General features: G+C 38.4%; 1 protein-coding gene and 1 long non-coding RNA gene across 3 annotated transcripts; one reads left to right on the plus strand and one right to left on the minus strand.

Annotated features, from left to right (window-relative positions):
- Positions 1–2029: 2029 nt before the first annotated feature.
- LOC115589300 (uncharacterized) lies at positions 2030–3228 on the minus strand. Its single transcript, XR_003985519.1, has 2 exons — positions 2799–3228; positions 2030–2271 (listed from the first exon to the last, which is right to left on the minus strand). It is a non-coding gene; the product is annotated as an uncharacterized LOC115589300 (long non-coding RNA).
- Positions 3229–7816: 4588 nt separating this feature from the next.
- LOC115588436 (ladderlectin-like) lies at positions 7817–12320 on the plus strand. 2 transcript variants are annotated; one of them, XM_030429089.1, is made up of 9 exons: positions 7817–7913; positions 9303–9371; positions 9460–9489; positions 9596–9640; positions 10484–10558; positions 10848–10939; positions 11242–11367; positions 11477–11576; positions 12044–12320. In XM_030429089.1, exons 2-9 carry the CDS (start codon positions 9323–9325, stop codon positions 12112–12114), a joined length of 588 nt encoding a protein of 195 aa, XP_030284949.1. In that variant the 5' UTR covers positions 7817–7913; positions 9303–9322; the 3' UTR covers positions 12115–12320. The 2 variants fall into 2 exon arrangements, with proteins under 2 accessions (XP_030284949.1, XP_030285025.1); XM_030429165.1 differs by lacking the exon at positions 10484–10558 and having other exon boundaries at positions 7847–7913.
- The last annotated feature ends 11557 nt before the right edge of the window (positions 12321–23877 follow it).

Genomic DNA, 23877 nt, shown 5'->3' on the forward strand with positions numbered 1-23877 from the left:
GACTTAAACATGAAAGCACACTTGAACGTACAGAGTTATCCACTGTAGTTATATATTGTTATTCGTTCTAGGCTATGTAGCCTATTATAGTCTTAAGTACCAACAGCAAAGGTAGGAAAAATACGCACAGACAGCCACTAAGTGAACAATGTAGGTGAATACAGCTGCATTACAAATGCTCTTCTAACAGAGCAGTCTGTGTGGATCCTTTCAAAATCAATCAGTGACACACACTTCAATTAATGTGTTCCGCTCGTGGAGGCTGCACTGCAGGATTCACAGCCCATCCCATTCACGTCTTTATAGTGCGTTTTAAATTATTTTTACTGCAAACGCTGCACCTTATCCTCTCGGACCCTACGTTCCACTAACATTTTCTCTTCTCTCTCTTTCATCCATCGATTCTGAATTTCAGTGCTCTGTACATAGGAGGTCACTTGACAGAGTTGTAAAATTGAAACGCTGATATCAAAAGCAATACTTTTTGGAAAACAGTTATGAAGAAATGTTGAAGACACAAAATACATCCTCCCGATGTTTTTAATTTTGTTTTTATTTCATAGCTGGTTGTAGTATGATCTTCTTTTTAGGTTGCAGTGTTTCCCCTAGCATGGAAGCAGTGGGGGTGAGTGTTCGCCCGCGTGCAAAGGCAAAGCACAAAGTGCACCCTGCCGGAAGTTTTTATGCATCTGCCGGCACCAGAGTGGCTCTTTAGGCTTAAGTACATAACAGTAAACTTGTGCACAGTAATGAGCAGTGGAAATGTCTGTCTAGCTTGCATATGAGGTGTCTCAAGCTTTAGGAAAATACACTTTTATTGAACACAATAAAAGTATAATCTTTAAAACAATTACTGACAATAATTTCTCAAAAAATATATCAACACCCAACATTTACAGTAAAATCACATAACACAAATATTAATTCAACATGACATATGATGGTGCCGTCAACGTATGTCTATGGTAAATCCTGTTGCGTCCTTGAATAAAATCGAAAAATAAAAAATTGGGGTGGAAAAAGATCGTCCTGCCGGCCTTAAATTGTTTCAACAGCGCCACCTGCTGTTGTGGAGTGCGAATTACATGACATTTGTTAGAAAGTTTACTGGCATTTGTATGGATCTGAAGACACTTGTGTGTGGATCAGCAAGGCGGAAAAGTAGTGCCAAAAGTCACGTGACACTTTCTTTTTTCGTACTTGTAGAATTGTTTTTTGTACTTGAAGGATTTTAGTTTGTCATTGAAGGATATGTTTTTGTACTTGAAAGATTTTAGTTTGTACTTAAAGATATTTTTTTGTACTTGAAAGATTTTAGTTTGTACTTTAAGGATATTTTTTTGTACTTGAAGAAATATGTTTCTTTGTATGTGTAAAACATGCTTTATTTGTTTCTGAAGCATTTTGTATTGTTTGATAGGTAAATTTCTTATTTGCAAAACAAAATGCATTAGTTTTGTGAATCGTTGGGCATGAGTAAAACACGTTTTGTGTGTGTGAGGTTTTGGCATGATTCCAACTCCATACATCTGGAGCTTGTATTGACGTTATCGCGTTCCCACGACTTCATTGCGTGTGGCCACGCATTACTAAGCAATAATATTTGTGTCACCAATGTCACCAGTGGGGCTCTGTACTTTTATGTCTTGTTTTCTTCATAATTTTTTTGTTTTGACGTTAAAAGTCTCACTGGTGGAATGTTGCTGTGGTCAGCATGGTGAGCTGCTGGATCAGGATAATGCTCAAGGAGAAAACACTGATCTTCTTCATCTTCTTTTTATCTTGTCAGCAGAGAATAGTCTCGGTTTAGTCTGTCTGATTGCAGAAACTATTTTTAGGACACAGAATTGTGATATAAACGGATCACATCAGACTCTGGAGTACCAATCTAGTGCATCCTTCTTCAGCCTTTGCCATTCTCTCTCTTGCTTTTTATGTCATTGTACACTGATACTCTGTACATAAATAAGTGTGGCAGGTGTTGTAAGGTGAGGTGCAGCAGAACATGGTGGAAGATAAAACATCATACTGGCAAAACAGGAAGACTTTTATTTATCGTCTCAAAAAACTAACTAAACTAACAAAGAAACAAACTTTTCTTACTCAGCTTCTGACCGTTCCGGTCGCTCTCTTTCCAAGAAAAAACAAAACTCCTCACCCTCTCCCATTCCACTCACATGTATAGCGGGAGAGTCCGCCTTTCCAGTTCAACTAGCCTATCAGGGCAGATCTCTATAATGGAGATTCAGGAAGAAGAGCATCCTCTGTCCTCTGAGGGAAAAGATAAGATGTCACATTTCATTACAAAATACATAAACCAAATGACATGTTTGTGCTTTGTATTCAATATGAAGTAAAGCCTCAAAATCATTCAAAAATCCATTTTCTTTTTAAATATAACTTAGTGGATGGGGGTAATTTTGCCATGCCAAGACCAGTCTTTGGTTGGCCTTTTTATTTTGTCTTAATGAGATCATGACAGTATATTTGCTGACAAGGGACTCAGAGTTCTGACACAAAAATTGGAACCAGAAATGTATCTATAAACATTTTTATAAAATATAACCCTAACCCTCTACTAGGGTTGGGCGGTATGACGGTATTATACCGTGTGACGGTATAAAAGTGTCCACCGGTAGAGATTTAGCAATACCGTTTATACCGGAGAAAGAGCAGATGTCTGCGGCATCTCTCTAAGTCACTGTAGTTACACTGCCTCAACACACGGGGCACTGCAGGCACTGCAGCAGACTGCTCGGCGCGGTTGCATGAGCACGACGAAGAAGAAACAGCTTTACCGGGGTGATAACAATCCAGGGTTTTCCCTGCCATTATATGGCTTAGGCGCGGCGCCCAAGCATTTTTGCCTCCCGCCGAAGCAGGATTCTCCCCAGATGGTATACTCCGCGCGTGACGGTGACGAGCGTCCGTCCGTCCCCCGGTTAGCTCCCGGCTAACGGCTACGGGCGTCCGTCCGTCCCCCGGGTGACGGAGTTGATGACCGTCCGTCCGTCCAACCCCCCGACTGACGTGAACGAGCGTTCGCACATTTTCTTTAAAATAATGTTATGCTGCTGTGAGCAAATAAAAATAAAAGAGGAAAATGATCAAATGCAACAGTATGATTATTTTAAGCCATTAATTGAATGTACAGGGGAGAAAAAACATACCGCGATATAAACCGTTACCGTGATATGAAATGACTCATACCGTGATATAAGATTTTGCTCATACCGCCCAACCCTACCCTCTACCATTGGATCAGTTTAATAATGATGAAGTTGATTTAAACTGGACTGCATTTCATACTCCTTTGTCCATCCCCTATTTCCTGCTTGCATAAGCTTGTCTTCAGCTCACAAAGGCAAGCTGCCCAATCTCCTTAAAAACTTTGATATTTCGTCATACCACTACCACTCTCATCAGTTGGTTGGTTCTGGTTGTCAGGTAAATTTTGGTTGTCCTAATTGCAAACTGGTCATAAACTTCCTGGAGGCAATGTGTAAGGTGTTCTCTATCAGCTTATTCTTATATGAAGACATTTGCTGCCAAATTCACACCAGGTTGGATTATTCAACATGAGGGATTCCTGTTTTTGTTTTGAGCTTTGTTGAGAAAAAGATGATGTCACGTACAAGTAGTTTTCACTGGAGCCCGACTGATTTGGTCCCTCATGTTATGAAAAGGAAGGGGAGGCAAGATATTTTACAGTTTAACAATAAAAGTCTAAAGTCTAAATTGTGTGAGACAGCACCTTGATTGAGGCAGTAATGTGAAGTACTTCTGTTAGATTATATTGAGAATTACAGGAACAATAAACTGACTTTGGACTTTCTTTATTTCTATGGCTCTTCATATGTGGACACAGAAACTCGAGTAACTATTGATGAGAAGGAATGGCATGGACAAAGGAAGACTATAAACAAGATTGCTGATCAAAGGGTTGGACTCAGGTCCAAGATGGTGGATCACCACTTGTTTCATTGATAGAAGAGATCAGAGAAATAATGGTCCTCACACCATTAGCTCACTGATATCACATATGAGTGTGATATGGTCCAGGCTGAAGAAGTGTGTGTGTGTGTGTGTGTGTGTGTGTGTGTGTGTGTGTGTGTGTGTGATGTGATGCCACGTTTATGTAGTGAACAAAAAAATGTCAAATAACTCAAAACATGTTTTATATTTTAGCCACCGCTTGCTTTGATTACTGCTTTGCATTCTCTCTCTCTGTCTCTGTCTCTCTCTCTTTCTCTCTCAATTTTTTAATTCAATTTTCAATTCAAATTGGCTTTATTGGCATTAGGTAACACTGTAAATATTGCCAAAGCAAGCGTTTGGAATTCAAAATAATAATAATATCAATAAAGGAAAACTATATTTACAATAAATTAGTTATACTGTATGTATAATATGTATAACTTGTGATTGACTCAATCACAGTCATAGTCACAATCAATCAATCTCAGTCAATAAGTAATCAATAACAATGAATCAATCAGTTTGTGTCAACTAAAAATGTCATTAAAACAGTAGTAAACAGGCTACAGTTCAAACACGTAGTCTGTTGTCAACAGTAATAACAAAAAGAAGAAACACTCGCTCTCACTCTATATCTATATCTATATATCTATATCTATCTCATATGTCTCTCTCTCTCTCTCTCTCTCTCTCTATCTATCTATCTATCTATCTATACACACACATATACATATACATATATGACATAACATCACTGGATGTATTAACCACCAAAATCATGTCTAATGTCTAGAGACTGAGTGGGTACATTTCCATCAAAATAAGACAATAAAACCATTACAGCAAACAGTCATCAGTGTAGATGCTGGCTCTACTGAAATCACATTAGTTAATTATTACACAAAACTCTGTTAATTCATAAATGGCTGTAAACTCTTGAGAAAAGGACTATAAAATTGAATGTCATTTGCTTAGTATAGTAATATGTAGGTGTCCTGCTCCCTTGATTGAGGCAGTAATATAAAGTACTTCTGTTAGATTATATTGAGAATTACAGGACCAATAAACTGACTTTGGACCTTTTTTAATTTCATTATGACTCTTCAGATGTGGTAACAGAAACTCTAGTAACTATTGATGGGAAGGAATGGCATGGCCAAAACTGATGATCCTCATTTAAGGCAACAACATTATGAAAAAACAGTTTGAAACCTGCAGAGTTAGTATTAAAAACTGATTAAACACCATATTTGCTGAGTGTCTCTTCAGTGGTTGATACGCTTTGTTTGAAGTGATTAAATATTGATTACATATTTTTACATTACAGGAAAAGAATCCTCAGCATGTGAGCATTTAGTCAGAAAGCAAAACCAGAACCCAGTTTCATGAGCAGTAAGTATATTAGCTGAAGAGCAGTGCTAAGAGACAAAGTGTTTTTCAGTCTTTTTCTTTTTTATGACTTAAACTTCGAGTTTTAATTTTTACAACAAACACACAAAGGCAAAATTAAAATACACAACTGTATGTGTTGATCATGAAATATCAGAGTAAGGACAATAAAATACAATGATAAGGATAATAATAATAATAATAATAATAATAATAATAATAATGATGATGATGATGATAATAATAAAAATATTGGTACCACTACTAATAAAAATACACAATTATATTTAAAAGAGAAAAATATATATACACAATATAAAAAATAAAATAGACAGTCCATGGGGCAGAACTCAAAATCCACTCTTATGACCTCTGTGATATTCTAATGAACCCTTTTCCAAAATGTCTGAATCTTTGGACATGACTATAGGGCATGTGTTACTGTACCCAGCTCCCCTTCACACCTCCAACAGTGTGGTGTTCCCTTTATACCTAGCATGAATAGCCTGCTTGGGTACCAATAGAATCAATGAATGATTTTGAGTTGAATCAATCTTATTTTGATATCCCTGAAGACTTGTTTAGTGATTCCAATAATTGTATCCCAATCATTTTCTTCAATTGTTATGTTCAGGTCCCTCTCCCATAAGGTTTTCAGATTTGTGTTGGATGGGTAACCAGTATGGTTCATAAGCATAGAGTAATAATGGGAAGCCCCATGTCCAACCCTGTGATCTGCAAAATCTCTTTAATGAGGTGGTGTGTGTAGAGCCAAAAGTAGAAATAAGGAGATGTCTCAGCTGAAGATATCTCCAAAATTGATTGTTGGCTAGCTTGAATCATTCAACCGGATTGTCAAATGACTTACAGTGAAACTCTCACCAAAAAGCAACCAAGGCTTTATTTGTGATTGAATATGAGTGAAACCTTCGTGTAAATGCATAATTACAACGCAAGAGGCACTTTTAAGATTTACCTTAGTTTCGTTTTTGGGCAAGCTAATTTTCAATGGAGTGCAGGGGCACTCTAACGCTAGCATCAAAATTGCTATTAGAAGGCTCGACACAACATGAAACTTTGCTCGTAGTATCACCAGGGTTTCTACACATGTACACGAGCATTGAGAACATTGTTTGTGTATGCAGAGTTTACTAAAAAGAAGGTTTTTGAACTACTCACCATTGGAGCTGGATCTCCGGCGCGTTGGTGTCATGGCAGACAAAAAGTGTTACAGTTAGGAGGTCCACCATTACTCTCCTGCCTGTTAGGTCACACTTGCACTCTTGAAACTATGGTCAATCTTAAAAGTGCCTCTTTCGTCGTAATTATGCATTTACACGAAGGTTTGACTCGTATTCAATCACAAATAAAGCCTCTGTTGCTTTTTGGCGAGAGTTTCACTTTAAGGACACCATGTTTATAAAGATCACCCAGAGTATGTACCCCTTTAATCACCCACTCCCTCCATACAGGTGGTGATTTACTAATAAGGAGTTTGGAGTTGTCCCACAGACCAGAGGAGAAGCTTAGAAAGGGGTTGATTGTAAATATACAATAACAAATGACTTCCTTTATTTCTTCGGCCATGATTGTAGCATCAAGCATCTCACGATGATCTATATTCAAAGCCGGGAGGTCTAACCCTACCAACAATAAAAGAATGTCCTCCTTTTGGTGTGATGATGTGGAGGTGTACAGTTCCTTGTAAAAATAACACCTCATTTATGATTGACTTGATTTTGTCACAAGACCCCCTCCTTGAGACTGAACAGCAGTTAACATAGCCCTGGATTCCTGTTGCTTAACATAATGCACTAAGAGTTTCCCGGCTTTACCCCCAGACTCGAAATACCTTTGTCTGTGTTTTTCTTATATTATGAAAAGACCCAAATCAACAAGGACTGTATCTTACTAACAAGTATTGTATGTATTGGGGCCTGGAAATATAAACTCTGCCCTGATTCAAAGATCAAGTGATGATAAAACCCAGCTGATTGTAGTGAGAATCCATGTTTTAGCCTTTTTCAGATAAGTGTTTTGGTTTGTTTCAGTCTCTCAGCTCTCATCAAACTTGTTTCCAGCAACATCCAGCAGCTGTTTTCAGTGAATAATAATAACTTATTCAATGCTATGTAACATTATATTAAGATGCAAATTACATACAAAAAACAGAATTTTACATGAGACATACTGCCAAACAGTCTTCAGTGGTGATGGGTTCACTGAAGTTTATACTGCTTATCAAGCCCAGTATCAGTATCAGTGATTTAAATCATTAACCTGATCTGAAACAACAACAACAAGGAAGTGGTATGTGCAATCTGGAAACAGATCAGAGTTCAGGTTAATGGTTTTATATGCACGTTTCCCACACAAAGGACTGAGTCACTGACAGACATCTGCACGTTTTGCACACCACACGCCAACATGAACGTGACTATGTGTGGTTCAGGTGTGTGTATATAAAGAGTAGGGCAGCCACCTGTCATCACTGCATCACTCAACTAATACCCAAACTTCATCATCAACACTCATTTACCTGACAGGTAAGACACCTGCTGTGTTTCTTTTCAGTCAGTGGACAGAGCTGCCAACCTTGATGACATTTTATGATATGATATGATATATATGTATATGCAATATAATATATATATAATACAAAATATAACATACAATAAATAGGCCGAAGTACTTCTATGTTAAAGATGTGAGTCAAACCAGGTTAGCACATAGCCTTCTTCTGATTACTGAATGAAATGAAGTAGTCTAAGTAATGATTTACTCTCAAAGCACCAACTTTAAATAGGCCTAAAGCAACTACTACAAAAGCACAATATTTAAGCCTGGCAGAGACACAATTATAGATAATTTCAGATAGGCTTTTAAAAGGCTGTTATTGTGTCAGTTGCCATCACTTTGGCCTAGCCAATAGGCCTATGCTATGCATCATTAACTTGAGCTACAATAGCTTGTCACAGCTGGACTCCCTGTTATGATGTCATGGTCATATGTAATGTTCACAAAATCATTTTGCATGAAAAAATAGCCCAACTGTAAACTAAATCCTGTTTGGTAATTATTCTATGTATTTATCTTATGTTAATCAGCACCTAGCCTGTCCAAAACTTGCTGGATCTCTAGACATTTCACCACTTTTCTAACTGCCCCCTCCATAATATCATTACGTTTTGGGGGCCGGGGAGTATGTGTGTGGGACTGTGCTCGTTACCTGTTGCCGCTTGGTGACTGATGTTAATGTCTGTCATGCACAAGGTGCAGAATGCGTGATAAGGTAGCCCGGACATGTGGAGGCAAGGCCATCTCCCCGATAGCTGTCAAGAAATCTTTGAGGTTTCCGAACCTTTTTTTGAGTTGTTCCACTGCCATGGCACACAAGCCTACAGTTATGTCTGTAGCACTAATGGATTCGGGGAAACGTGATGGTTAGCCTACTATTTGCAACACACACACAACATCGATGAACAGTAACTTTAACGAGTGGTTAACAACACTGTCGGGCAAACTCAACGTCTTAATTTTACCTTTTCAATGCTGTTTGCATTGTCAGTGACAGCGAGCTGCCGAAGAGGGATCAGTTATCCTGCCAGCCTGGCTTGCTTGAAGCACTGAATTGAATTGAATGCGCGGAGCGTTTGGTAGGATGTGCAGATGGGCGAGGGTGTTAAAATGCAGCGCTCTGATTGGCCAAAAGCTTTTTCACTTCACTTACACACAGATTGTTGTGGCTCAGCGGCAGAATCAGCTTCATAGATTGAATTTGCATAGAAACTGAAACCAGCAAACTGCGAGATGCAATAAAATGCGTACCAGGAGAGCAGCAATGCGTACATGCGTAATTAAGGGTCTGGGTCAGGTCTGCAGTGGAGCTCATGGTTCTGCTCTCTCTCTGCTCACTGTTCTTTTCCTCCACATAGAACAACCTGTGAACATCAGCATGAAGACTGTCCTGGTCCTCTCCATTCTGCTCTGGGCTGCATCTGCAGGTCAGACACACACACACACACACACACGCACACACACACACACACACACACTCTACCAGTATTGACAGTGTTGTGTTTTTCTCTACAGCTCCAGCTGAAGACAAAGAAAAGGCTTCAGGTCGGTGTATTGAAGCTATTTGCTTTAATATACACACACACACACACACACACACACACACACACTGTTACTATGTGACACCAACATTCGTGTGGTTCATCCACAGAAGCAGCAGTAGAGGCTCCGAAGGAACAGAAGGCTGGTCCACCTGGTTAGTGTCCTCTTAATGCGTGTTAGACAGCAGTGTGGGTGGACAGAGCGGGACAATAAAGAATGATACAAGCAGCTTTTTAAATAGAAAATACTAATGAATTGATAAAGGACATTTAGGACTGTTCTCTTGTTTTTTGTTGTGATGAACAGTCAGTCCGGGTAATCAAAGATCATCCCCTCCAGAATATAACAGTTGTGTTAGAACACAGAGCTACAGCTCAGTGCAGTAAATCTTGTGTATAAGAGTACCCGTGCAGCACCATATAGGAGAGATTCTGGCAACCAGATTAAGCTGATTCTGCTGAGCAGTCTGCTGAGAGGATGGACATTTGATACCTGTTCTCTCAAGCCAAAGGTTTTTTTTATGTACAAAGTGCCTTCTGCATGCTGAAAGAAAAAAATAATCATCACAATTTGAATTTAAATTTCAAATTATGGCATGGGGTAAAGCTGAAAGTGAAGCCTTATTGTGAGAAGAGGGCAACAGTGATTGTTGTTTGACCTGCAATTTGAAAACTAATGACATTTCCTTCAGTCTCAGCTGTACGTTGTTCATATTAATTAGCTAATGTTAGCATGATTCTGTAACATTCTCAACTAAAAGGACAAACATGTTAAATCTACCTGCTAAACTTAAAATGTTAGCATTGCCATTGTTCTCAGACATCAAACAAATATCAAAACTGGTAGCATGGCCGCAGACTCTTAGACTGGTTTTAATTGTCGGTATGATGTTAATAAGATAGTAGCCAGACACTGTTGACTTTTTGTGGCTGTGACTTACTGTAAAGTCAAATACTGACAACTACACAAAGTTCTGATGAAACTGGTGATGTTTCAGAGATGGAGGACAAGATAACGATGATGGGAGATGAAGTGCTCGTGCAGGAAGAGTCTGTCCCTGATAACAAAGACGGTAGAGAGAACACACATCACTTATAACAGTGTATTCTGTTACTCCCCAGCTCTTCCATATTTTGTGTTATAAAAACAAGTTTAAGTAAATGAAGAAAAAGTCTGCTCACAGTAACGATTTAAGCTGTTTTAAGTTTTGTTATTGACACCAACCTCCCTTGTTAGGCCCTACTGCTAACTGTTCTCTAAAGTGTATCAGAGCCACTGCAGACAGGATCTGTAATGTGTATTTCCCTCAAAGTGTTCTGCTGAAGTAAGGTCAATGCTCTCTTTATGCTGTCTCTCTGTAGCTCGTTTTAACTTCTGTCCAGATGGCTGGTTCAGCCATGGCTCTCGCTGCTTCATGTTCGTCAATACTCCCATGACCTGGTACAGTGCTGAGGTAAGTCTTCACTTCACTTTGGTATAGTTATAGTGAGGTATAAAATAGCTATAATAGCATCTGATAGACTCATGATATTCATTCAGTCAGGCTGTTTTCAAACTTACCATCAGCACAAATGATAAATGAACATGTTCTGCAACATAAAGCCTCTGGATGGTGATGGTTTCTGGTAGTAGGTCAGTCACCATCAGTCCAAAAAGATGAACTTAACGTTCACATAGAAGCTCGAGTCATTTCACAGAGTGATCTTTATGGATGTAAAACTAGGTTTTGTTTATGTCATTTCCTGTGTCCAACAGGAGCACTGCAACATCCTGGGTGCCCACCTGGCCTCAGTCACCAACCCCAGAGAGTACAGCTTCCTCCAGCAGATCACACAGACAGCCGGTCAGAGCATCGCATGGCTGGGAGGCTTCAACCTGCAGGTGTGAATTTATGAAGAAATACTACCTCAAGACTAGGACCTGGTCCAAAGGACTCTAGACTCACACATGAGAGCCACACTTCCTTGCACTCATGCTCTTTGTCTCTCAGGGCCAGTGGATGTGGATTGACCGTGAAGGTTTCTATTACACCAATTGGTACTTATCTTCTTCCTCCAGCAGCTACCCTTGCATCCACTTACGCTCCACCAGTAAGTCCATCTGTTAGCTTTGTCTGGGGAGCTCCATCAGCTTCACTTTAATCTGATTTCACCTTTGTTTCCTCTCAGGAAAATGACATGAAGAAAACGTGATATCCTCAGCTAATGTGTTAGTTCAGATCCATTTGCTACACAGCTGTCTGCCTGGCTCATGAAGGCAACATCATACATAATCAATTTTTTTTTTTGTCAAAAGTGATAGTGTTATTTGAATACATTTCAGTCCCCGTAAGGCTGTTTACACCATGCGGTAACTCAGAGAGTGGATATGTCTTCTGTATGTCTTGATAAAAGTCAATCCCCAGAACTGTGAATGTGACTTGTTTTTCAGGGACACTTTTATTGGTCTTACTGCTGATTTACATAATTTTCTGTACCAGTGAACAATATGGTGACTCATCTGTCAGCTCAAATCGTAAATTAAAACTTAGTGTTGCTATTTTGTCTTTTTCTTTTAGATGGATGGGGTAACACCCGGTGCAGCAACTCTTATCGCTTCATCTGCTCCAAGGACCCGTTTGGTTGTTAAAACACATACTAAACATATGGGATGGATCAGCTTGGATGTTTTTTTTTTTGTTTTAAGTCAAATTTGTTGTGTGTCTCTGAATAAAGTTGTTCTATTGTTTATTCATAACAGAGTTAAATGATAAAATCTTCATTGAATGTTGTGTATAAGCATATGTTTTGTGACTGTGGCCCTTTGCAATAAAATGACTTTTAAGATTGCAACAATGTGTGATCTTCCTCTAACGGCTCGGTTGTTGAAGGTCAGATGTATTCTGAAGAGTATCTAGAATCATTACAGAGGAAGTTCAGAGTATAAAAGGAGCACTCTTTGTTTTACCACTATCAGTTTTCTTGAATCAGTGCAGTTCAAATAATGTCCAATAGAGACATCTCAGAACTTATGCTGTCATCTATGTAGTGGTACTAGAAGTTGAATCAAAGAAAAAATAAACATAAATGTGATTTATTATTATGAGCTACTGGCAGCAGAATGAATAAATGATTAAACTTAAAATCAAAATGAAAAATGTGTGTACGCACAAAGACATAAATATGCATTGTTTTCATTAGATTAATCAAACCACACATGGCCCTGATTCTGTATAATAATTCTCAATCCTTGTTGAACTGGGCAGATTCTACTCCCACAGTTAGACATCACCTTTAATCATCAATAATTATGAGACCTGGAATGTGATGTCACTGACTGTTCCATTGGTAAGGTTGTCTAACAGAGCAGCAATACATTGCTTTGTTATACTATTTATACACACTAATTCATTGCATGTATGAACCATCATCACAGTCACACAATAGCTCAGTGATCATTGTGAACATCAGAAGGATGAAAAGTGATTGATTTATGGAGCCCATACTGGAACAGACTTCATAAAGTTCTTCAAAATTCATGCTAATTGTCTTTTATTTTACCTCCAGTGTTAACCTGCGATCTCAACTTCCAGTGCCTCTGCACCCCACAACCCAGCTCCCAGCACCTCTGCAGCCAGCACCCTCACCACAAGCTCACCTGAGCCTCCACATGTCACCAGTTCCAGCAGCGCCACAGTGAGCTACCTCTCCTCCAAACACCTCTCTCGTCTCCGCCCAAATTCTCTGGCCGGAGTTTGGCTACAACTTCCCTTGCATATTTCGTTGTGAAGGATCAATACATCTTCATTCACTCTACTCCTGCTTCATTGTCTGCTTTTGGGTTCTGCCCCACACTACGCAGCATAATATTTTGGCATTACAGCAGTCACCAACTTGTTTTTTGGTCAGAAGTGACATTTTGATAAGAGGGGGAGCTGGGGAGGATATCCTGATATAAAACTTGTCAATTATATCCACCCCTACATTATACGCCACTTTATCACTAATAAGACTTCTTTTTGCAACCAGTGGAGTAGGGGTGGGCGATACTGCAAATTTTGGTATCTGTATCAGTTTTCAATACAATGCCCGAAGCCGAGACCAGATCGGGGTAAAACCTTTCAGACGCACCTTCAAACAAGTAGTCATAGATTAATTAATTCAAAGCAATTTATTGCGATACCAAACGAAATCCAAAAATCAGGATGCACAATTCCAAAACGATCAACCAATGAATAATCTACTAAACGAAACAAAAAGGAAACTGATAGTATTCGCTGTTATTCGGTGGTTAAAACACTATATGATCATCCCCATCTTTGTCCAAACAAAAAACATTTCCTGCTTTTCCGGTAGACATTTAAACACACCTGACAATTAGCCATCAATCATCGGGCCACAGATGATACCATAAGCAAATCATAGGGGGAGCAATCATTCCAAATAACCAAGGCATAATCCTGTTTCACAAGAATGTATACAATGATAAAATAATTCTAAACATAAAAATAAAACACATAAATAGCAGTATTCAAACCGAAATATTTAATATATAAGCAGTATGGCTCCAACAGTATTAATCCGATACCAAGTAATTACAGGGCCAGTATTGCCGATACCGATACTGATACCTACTTGAAATTTCCTGATCATTGAATAATTTTGTACTTTTGCCTTTAATTAGCTGATCATGATTATGATAATAATGAAATACAGGACAAAGATTTCAGCCAAATAAGAAATAAATATTCAACATAATTAAATCTCTAACCTATATACTGCATGTAGCCTAAACAGTAATACTAATGTTCCTTCAACAGATACACAAAAGGGTTATTATATTCTGCCATATTCATACATAAAAATGAACCTAAGTGAGCTGAGTGAGAGAGGTGGAGAGGAGCACTGCGCATAAGGACTGAGAGAGACGCTGCGATCACACAAACTCTGTGAAGAGTGTTTAGCTGAACTTATAGAAGAGAAACTACAACAAAAATATCAATCTTCGCGCTAGTATCGATCCGATACCAATACTCACCTTGGTATCAGTACTATCGATATTTGGATCGATCCGCCCACCCCCACAGTGGAGTCATACAGTCAATTATGTATCAATTACACCAGGCCACTAATTTGAAAGAGAATGCATATTCATCTGCTGAACAATTCCATTAATATTCTTTACACCTGTAATTTTGTTTTTATAACAGAATATAAAGGTTTAGCTCTATTGGATTTACCAGATCCTCCCCTTATTAGAAACAGAATTATTACAGTTGTTATTGATTGCTTTGATGCAGCAGTCAACTCAAACTCCACATTTTCAAAACAGTTAACACACAGGCCGAAACAGTGGCACTCATGGTCAAAATGACTCATTTTGTTTGCAAAAGGCTCTAACCGTGCCAAAACATTTAAAATATGCAACAAAAGCTAAATTTGCCTTCAATCAACACAACTTGCAAACAAGTGTATGAGCTCTTCCAATCAACCATTACACAGTGGGCAACAAAATACAAAATACAGCATTGCTTGTCATTGTGACCCATTACTCTACGTAGCTTTCATGCCAGTGCCATTTGTTGTCAAATTTGCCGTCTTGCAAAGAATTGAATCCAGAATCAGAAATGCTTTGATGCATTTTTTCTATTCCATTGATTCTTTTTTTCGAACTGTGGCTGAACATTGAAATACTGTAAATATTGCACAAAATACATGGAAACCAAAATAAAATCTATTAGAGTATAAGAAAATAAGAAAGCTGGTAGTCTCATAGTCCACAAAACATTTCTGCACCTTCACAGCAAGCATTTTCCTGAACAACTGACCTGTTTTAAAACATAGAAAAGAAGTTAAAGATATAAAATATTACAGTAAAGTATAACAATCTATTAAGTATAAGAAATAGCCACTGTTGATACTCAGTCCTTTCTGTCTTGACGATGGGGCCACATGGCCTCATCCACATCACATTCATTATCCTCTCTTGCAATGAACCAAGGGAAAAATCTTCTTGCATGCCATCCAACCTTGACATTCCTCTGCACCTATTTCTCACTCTCATCTGCCTTAGACCTCTTCAATCCATGTTGGCAAAGAACAACACAGTCGCTGCACTTTTTAAGGCCTGCGGACTGATTGCTCATTGAAGATCTGTGTTTAGGAGTGTCAAACAGGTGCTTTAGTGATTTCATACTGATGTAGGTAGTTTCTAATAGTTAGGAACAGATGGTTTCTGTTTGGTTACCATAGCTAAAACAATGGAGTTTGGACTGCTTGAATGACATCCGTGTTAACTGTTCTGCAAAAGGGTGGGGAAAATGTGTCAATTCAATGAGAAAGGGTTAACACATCTGCAAGAGGTGTCTTGGGCTCTGCTGAGACAGTGATGATGAAAACCGAGTGGATTCCAGTTTGTTTAAACAGGTCAAAGCAATCAATAAAAACTGTAATACTTAATACTTATACTTACCATCATGATTGTCCATAGTTATCTTTGCGATTAATCGCAAAAGTAATTGCACATTTTTTATCTGTTCTAAATGTACCTTAAATGGATATTTCTCAAGTGTTGAATATTCTTTTCAACATGGGAGTGGACAAATATGCCTGCTTTATGTATGTTTATAATCATGCAAAAATCCAAACAAAAAATGTGCTGAAAGCATAACATGGCAAAACTGTTGGGGACTGACCTGGTCAACTAGACAATGTTAATGTAACCGTCACATTTCCATGATTCCATGATATGGATATGTTTCCATTGTTACCAACATGTCTCTATTGTTACTATCCAAATTATTCTGTACTTTATTTCTCTTATTGCTAACAAATCTTATGACGATGAAGAGACAAACAAACAATGTGAGTCGGAATCCATGTGTGGCCTATTCCTTCACAGTAATGAATAAGTAATGAAACAGAGACAAACACATTTCCCTTGACGGGACATAAGTCACATAGTCTGTCCATTGTTGTCTGATTGTATTGCTTTCAGATCAGTCCTGGCAGAGACATTCAGGATAGACTTAATACCTGCCCCCCCCCCCCCGAAGAAAATCATATCCTGACAGACTGTGTCCAAAATCACAGTAGCCTTTCTGTATAATTCCAATAATATACTGTCAAGTTTATTCAAGAATGTTTTTCAGAACATAATGACCATACACCGGTAGTAAATCTCTGTTCATGTTCATATAGTCTATGCTGTCTGGGTTAAGATTATAATTAAGGACCCCGATGCAGACCATACATGGGAGGCAGGATAGGGGGAAACAAAAGGCGAGCTTTAATTTTAAAAAAGCTGAATGAGTACAAAAACAAAGGGAGCTAGACACAAAAGTGAGTCAATAGGGACAAAAAGCAAAGTAGCAACAAAAGCAAAGCACAAAACAGAGGAGAAACCAGAAGCCAAAATTATAAACATACCACATGGGAGACACAAGGAGAAACCAGAGGGACACAAGAGCAGAACATGAAACGAACGCAGGCTTACGGATGACAGAGGGTACAACACAGAGGACATCACAAAACAAACTGACAAGGAGTGCAGGGAGAACAAAGACTAAATACAGACACACTAATGAGGGGACAAGGAACAGGTGAGGAGAGTGAGGAGGGAAGAGGACAGGTGAGGTAACGAGGGGAAGCACAGAGGGAAAAACACAGAGGAGAACTGAAGAAGAGACACACAAGGGCATAATATCAAAATCAAAAGATAACAAGAAGACACAGAACCCCGAATTATGAGATATGTGCTGCAATGTGTTGTAGATATATCTATTATCTTTCCATTTGTTGTATCCAGTTTATAATTTTTTTCAATAAATATCTCATCTGTTCCTTTGTCAGTTAGGGCCGGTTGAAGATGTGCCTGTTGGCAGCTGCATTAACTGTTTGTAGTCCCTGCAAGTTGCACTAAAATTAATGGCTGTCTGGAAGAACATATATCAAGCTTTGGGAAATATCCAACCACAAAAAGGTCAAAAATGCGATAACAATTATAATAAGAAGAATGATACATACAAAGCAGTTCATCCATCCATGGCTGAGGTTATCAACCTCTGTCCACCTGCATGTTACCTGAGTGTATTTATAGATGCTGTCAGTGGGTTTCAGTCATCAAAACTGCTCTCTGAATGTTGAAATAACACTTCACACTTAACTTTACTCACTGGTCTTTGAGACTTATCTTTAACTGTTTTTGCTACCTCCAAGAATTGCTGTATTGAAATTCTTTCTTGAGAGTCAACTTCAGCTGAACATGAATTCTATTTATTATTTTTTATGTTATAGGGGAGTATTATTATAAAGTTTATTTCAGGTAAAAAGGAATCTCCTCTTTCAGTTAACAGTTTTTGTTTCTTATAATTTCAGGTGGCTAGAGTAACGGCCACTGTTCCTATGGTTTTTGCTTCATCTGCTCTCAGACTCCATTTGGTTGCTAGCATTTGTGTGTGTAGGTGTGTGTGTGTGCGCATGTGTGTTTCAAGCCAAATTTGTTTTAGGCCTACCAATTTGTGAAATTAAAACAAGTTTCTTAATTTAACTCAAGAACTGAAGTGTCTTATAACTACATGCCATAGCTCCATCTATATGTGATACGCTTTGGTATGTGAATTCAGTTTGACAATGTATGAAAAGGTATTTTTTTGCAGTCTGTAGGTCTGAGTGACTTTGAAAGTGTGAGTAACTTTTGTGTAGTTTTTTTTAAATATTTTGATAAAACAGCTTGCTGGGTTTAAATGTAAATATATGTAAATTATAATAGTTATTTATTTAGGTGATTTTCATGGGTTTATATTTGTTGTATTCATATTTGGTGGGAAGTTTAAGTAAATCATTCTTTATTTATTGTCTGTTTCGGTGGTTGTGTAAAAGGAAAAGGTACATGCCAATTAGGGAAAGGAGGTGCTTGGGTAAGCGGGTCATTTGGAGGAATATTGGGTTGAGTTAGGATGTTAGTAAAGCTGATGTGCTGAACATAAAATTGAAAAAAAAACAAAAAAACAATCACGGGCTGAAGCCTCGACCCCTCTGGCAACTTAACAACCTCACAATATAAATGTTAGGTAATACACATGTCATTTCAATGTGATATGGCATCTTTTGTTATGGAATGCCACTTATGACAGTGGGCTGAATCTAATAAACATAAAAAAAAAATCTAACAAAATTGAAAACAGGCGCCAAAATAAACACTGCTTTTAAAACTTTTTGTTCAATGTAATTTAAGAAACCAGAAGTTGTTTCAACAGTTTATTTAAAGATTATCAAACAAACCCCAACTGTATTCTCCACACACTGTAGGTTTAAAAGAGTATTGGTTGTTAACGTTTAACATGCGTGAATGGTTTATCACTTGTGTATGTTTGGTCTATTGTTCAAAGACATGAATAAAGGCCATCTGGCATTCAAACTATCTATCTACCTTCATACATACATACATACATACATACATACATACATACATACATACATACATATCTATATATCTATACACATATATACATATTTTATTTTATCTTATTTTATTTCAGAATCACACAATTATGTAAAAGATCAACAGGATGCTTTTCAGACTTTTCCATACATATCTTATCTTATATATATATATATTGTATCTAATGTCATGTATGGTCTACACACAGAATAGAGAAAGGAGCCAAAATGAGCTGAGTGAGGGGGCTGAGCAACAGTAACATCATCAGCAAAGAACCTTACAGATGTGTTTCAGTTCATGTGAAGACACTCACACAAATGTAAATGAAATTAAATAGTTTACTTACTCGCTGAGCAAATGATCCAAGTAATGACACCTAGAGATTGAGGAAAGATAGAACAGAGTTACAGGGTGAAGGAGGTAAAGCTATGGATGATTGAGGTGAGTGGAGCGTTAGATAGGAGAAAGTGGGCACGTGGAGGATGGGAGGGAGGGAGGGAGGAAGGGAGTGAGGGGGCTGAGCAACAGTAAAAAAAAAAAAAAAGCGAGACGAGTAGAAAGGTTTCAGTGTGAGACAGTCATTAGCCACTGGTGTGCCCGGATGTGACTGTGTCATCTAGAGCTACAGCTGGAACACTTAACAAAATCAAAATCAATATAAGTTAGGTGCATATGAACAAAAAAACTTGTTTAGGCTATCATGTGGAATGATGGCACTTGGGTGATCTGCTCCTGTCACATGCCATAGCATGGCCAGATGTCAGCCAAGAGGTAACCAATTAAACCAAAACTCAGGTCCAGCACACCAGAAGTGAATGAGCTTGGTCCAGATTTGGTTTATTTGGTCTGCTCTTGGTTGACATCAAGGAGTGTAAGGAGCAGAATGCCCAAGTCCAATCTTAGCATTGGTGAGTGGGAAAGCAGTAGAAAAGGGGTATAAGAATAGAAACCCATGTGGATAATGATGTGCAAGTGAGGGTGATTAGCTACCTTTAAGAAGCTTTGTAATCCAGCCTTAAACTTAAGAGTCTTATGCATATTTTGTGAAATATCAACAACAATTTATCCACTGTCTGTGTTGAAAACAGTCATCGTTGGCGATGATGTGCATATTGACCAATGAGAGGTGCAAAAAATTATGTATGAGCATTGTTGACTCTTGCTCAGGTTCACATTCATTTGTTGTGAACGAATGTTGAGTTCAATATTCACTAAAAACACAAGCACATTCATGCACAACAATGCCTCTGGTTAGCCACGCTATGTGGCCAAAACATGTCACAGAGATATTTAAAGCATCACATTTTTACTTAGTTAGAGGGTGGTTCATTGAACATTCCACACAATGCATACAATATAAAAATAAGAGAAGGCCTGAAAAAAGCATAAAATATTGGCAATTACATAAAGCATTTTAAAATAAAGGTATGAAATAGCTAAACTAATGTGAGAGAGTGTGGAGACTACCTTGTTGGTGGTTTTCTCGTGATTAGTATTAGAAGGAGCTTCAGCCATCTTGCTGATAGAAGGTAGACTGCTGAAGCCCCGCAGTGTGCATGGGAACATAAACAGGCCCTAGATGGGGCTGTTAGGGTAAGGGTTCATGAAAACACAGTGATCTGAGAGGAAGAGACACTACAGATGTGCAGCAGCACACTTCTAGCAACACACTGCCAGACCATACATGCTTAAACACAACATGGAGCCTCAGTTTGGAAGAAAACATTTCACTGTCCATTTCACTTTAGGTAAGCTAAAAATAAGAATGCTCAGCTAATTTGTTTCTTTGTTAGTAAAGTTATATACAGTGTTGCTAGATACTTTAGGATTCATTTTGGCAGGTAAAACTGCACCATTTAGATGGTCTGATCAACAAACAGTTCGTGGAACAGGAAAAAAAATGAGAGTCAACAGCAATGTTGTCCTGTAATCCACAGACCGGACTGGGACAATATTTCTGAAAATCAAATCAGTGAAAGCTAGATAACACGACTGGTAAGTAAGGAAAAACATTTTGCAATATGCAGCAGAATGTACATAGATACAATATAAGGTATACACCTCCCTTAAAGCACCTGTAAAATATTTTTTTGTAACAAAACTGTTTGAAATAACTATAAAAACAATGTTCAACTCATAGTGATGAGGCTACAGAGGAATTACCGGCTAAATCTGTAGTTCCCCTTGGCTTGGTCAAAAAATTCTGGATCCAGTGGATTTCAAAAGATTTTACTCTATATTGGTTTAGGCTTGGATGAATTAAAGGGAGCTGCTGGGCATTGGCAAGGGTTTTTCACTCTACTGGTCCACTCTAATTTAGGATACTTTGTACCATTTACTGCATTCGACTTTAAAAAAAGCTTCCATCTATTTGTATATATACAAAAACCACAGTGTTAAGCAGGCTCTACCTAACTTCCTGTGCAACGATGACCTGTGAGTGTCAATAGCTGTGGTTAACCTTGTTTTTCCATCTGCAGCACTCATTTTTACTCTGTCTCCTGCACACTGCCTCTTGGTTTGATCTAGAAACAAAGTTTTCGCTTTAACTGTGCATTAAACAGTAAATTCAGTCGAAATGATAGTGGATAAAATAAAATTTTGTTTTGTGTTGAGAGTTATTGAGGAACAACCTGTACATGTGACTAACATGGGCGTCTGTGTTCAGTGGAACAGAAACAGTTTCTCTGGAAATTATGTTGTAATTCTTCTTAACCCATTGTAGAGCATCACTACAATTGAATAGTAAAGCACTTGATGATTAATTGTTAATGACTAATTCTTCACTGACAGTGATTTCTAGACTATATAGCACACAAAGTAGGGACATTTGTGTTTGGTAGATTATTTATTTGTTGTAACAATGCTTCATGGCAGTAATACTGTTGGAAAGCCTGGTTATTTCCCTTTTAAATGGTGCCACATTCTGTGAGCAGAATTGAGTATGTGGGTTGCCAAATCTTCTCTGCCAAACAGCTTATTCTGCTGGTGACTCTTGTTTGGCGTTGTTTGCTGGATTGGATGATTGAGGTCTGAAGAAACAAGCTAATGGCAATTTAACAATTTAATAGTTTAACAAAGAGGAGCCTCAGTAGTGTGTGGAAGGTCCATACACAGCCACAACAGTCTGGCACCTTCACCTCATGCTGGTCACCAGCCTGGTCACACAGAATGGTGCTCCTCAGTAACTACTCACATTTTTGTGTACCTTAATGTAAAGGGTCAACACCAATTTTCATTATCTGTGGCTCAAGGAGGGCGGTGCTCTATCATCCTCTCAGTACTGCATTTGCATTAAAAAAAAATACTTCCTGACCTTCAGCACTTCAAATGTAGCGGAAATTTGCTGGAAAACAGCAGACATGGGCTACTAAGTATTTTCATGCAAATGCAGTCTTTTCCCCAAAAGTGACACACACACGATGTGCCTTTACTCTCTGCATGCCAGCGCCCTTCTCAGCTATGCACCTTATGCACCATAAGGAAACTTTATTCCGTTATCTCCTATGTTGAGGGGATACTTCTGGGGTTGGGTGCGTGGGAGAAGAAGGAAGGGGTTTAGGCGTGGCCAACATGCCAGTCTTTTTTGGTCTACATGTTGGTGCGATCACTAGCGGTGCTCTATTTGGCATTTGGAACCTTTAAGAAGGGACCGGTTGATACTCACATGAAAATATTATTACAATGTGAAAATGTAAAAAGGGTTACTCAAAGTAATAACCTTACAGAGAATTAAGCCCTGAACCTGCAGCTCTCCACAGATTTATATATAGAGATTAAAAGTGAGTTTCAGCTAAGAACGGTACCGTTTTGTTTCACTCTCACAGCTCTATAATTCTACAGCACACTAACTGCTCAGCACCAAACAGCAGACAGACACAGTCAGAGGCAAGCTTGTGAACATAGTGGAACTCTGGTCTTCTCTTTCACGTCATACACCATTTGGATGGGGTGGGGAGCTGTATCGTATTTCCCAGAAGGAAGTATCAGCTATTTTTCATGGGTCTGTTTATCTCAACAGTTTCCTTGACTGAGTCAGCCTCATCGACCTGTTGAAACTAAAGCATTTTACTGACTAATGTATTAAAGGGAACATACAACATAATCCAGTAGTAGAATACGCTTTAGTAAAGAAATAAATATTATTAAACTAGTTCTGTTTAATGTTACACTGTTCAAAAAATGTAATCAGTACAACATCAGTTAATAGAAAACAAGAAAAATCTTCACAATTGTCTTAATCACAATGATTCTAAACTTTTCATCTGCTTCATAAGAATTTTAGCATTATGGGCATGGGTTTGGCAGACCTTTGGACGATCACTGTCCAGAACATCTTCTGGACAGTCCACCTCTCTTTCAGAGAGAGCAGGATAAGAGCTAAGCAAACCCATCTCAGACCTAAGGCTACTCCTCGCCTACTTATGTCCTGTTGCAGGAAAGTTGTATGAATAAAATAGGACTCAATGGGAAGTAAGAGACTGTTGTACCAACATCCTGCAGAGAGCTGGCTCCATAACAATCACAAATCAAGCTGTTGCACTCATGCAGACGGAACAGAAGATGAATTTAATTCTGTAAAAGCAAAAAGCAGGTGCTCTTATTCTCCATTATCAGACTCTTCATGTTTATTAACATAAGTGAAAACCTCCACGGTCTTAACGCTTGTCTCCTTTTCAAGTTATAGCCAATTCTTCCAGGTCCCTGTGTTCCAGTTTAGGCAGCAGGGTAAATCAATGGAAATGAACACTATTCCTATAAAGTTTGCTTGGAAATTCCACCACTTTGTTGACCCATATAGTTTGATTGATGCTGTTATTCAATCACTTTGTTGGGAAGAAACATTTATTATCTTCCTGTAACATAACTCACCACTGACACAGGGTTCAAAGTCCACAGGTTTTATTGTTTGAAGGCGGTGGCTCAGCGTGGATGCATGTGTATATAAAGAACACAGAGCCTCCTGTCATC

The sequence above is a fragment of the Sparus aurata genome, chromosome 1 (assembly GCF_900880675.1).
Source record: "Sparus aurata chromosome 1, fSpaAur1.1, whole genome shotgun sequence".
In the NCBI taxonomy this organism is placed as follows: Eukaryota; Metazoa; Chordata; class Actinopteri; order Spariformes; family Sparidae; genus Sparus; species Sparus aurata.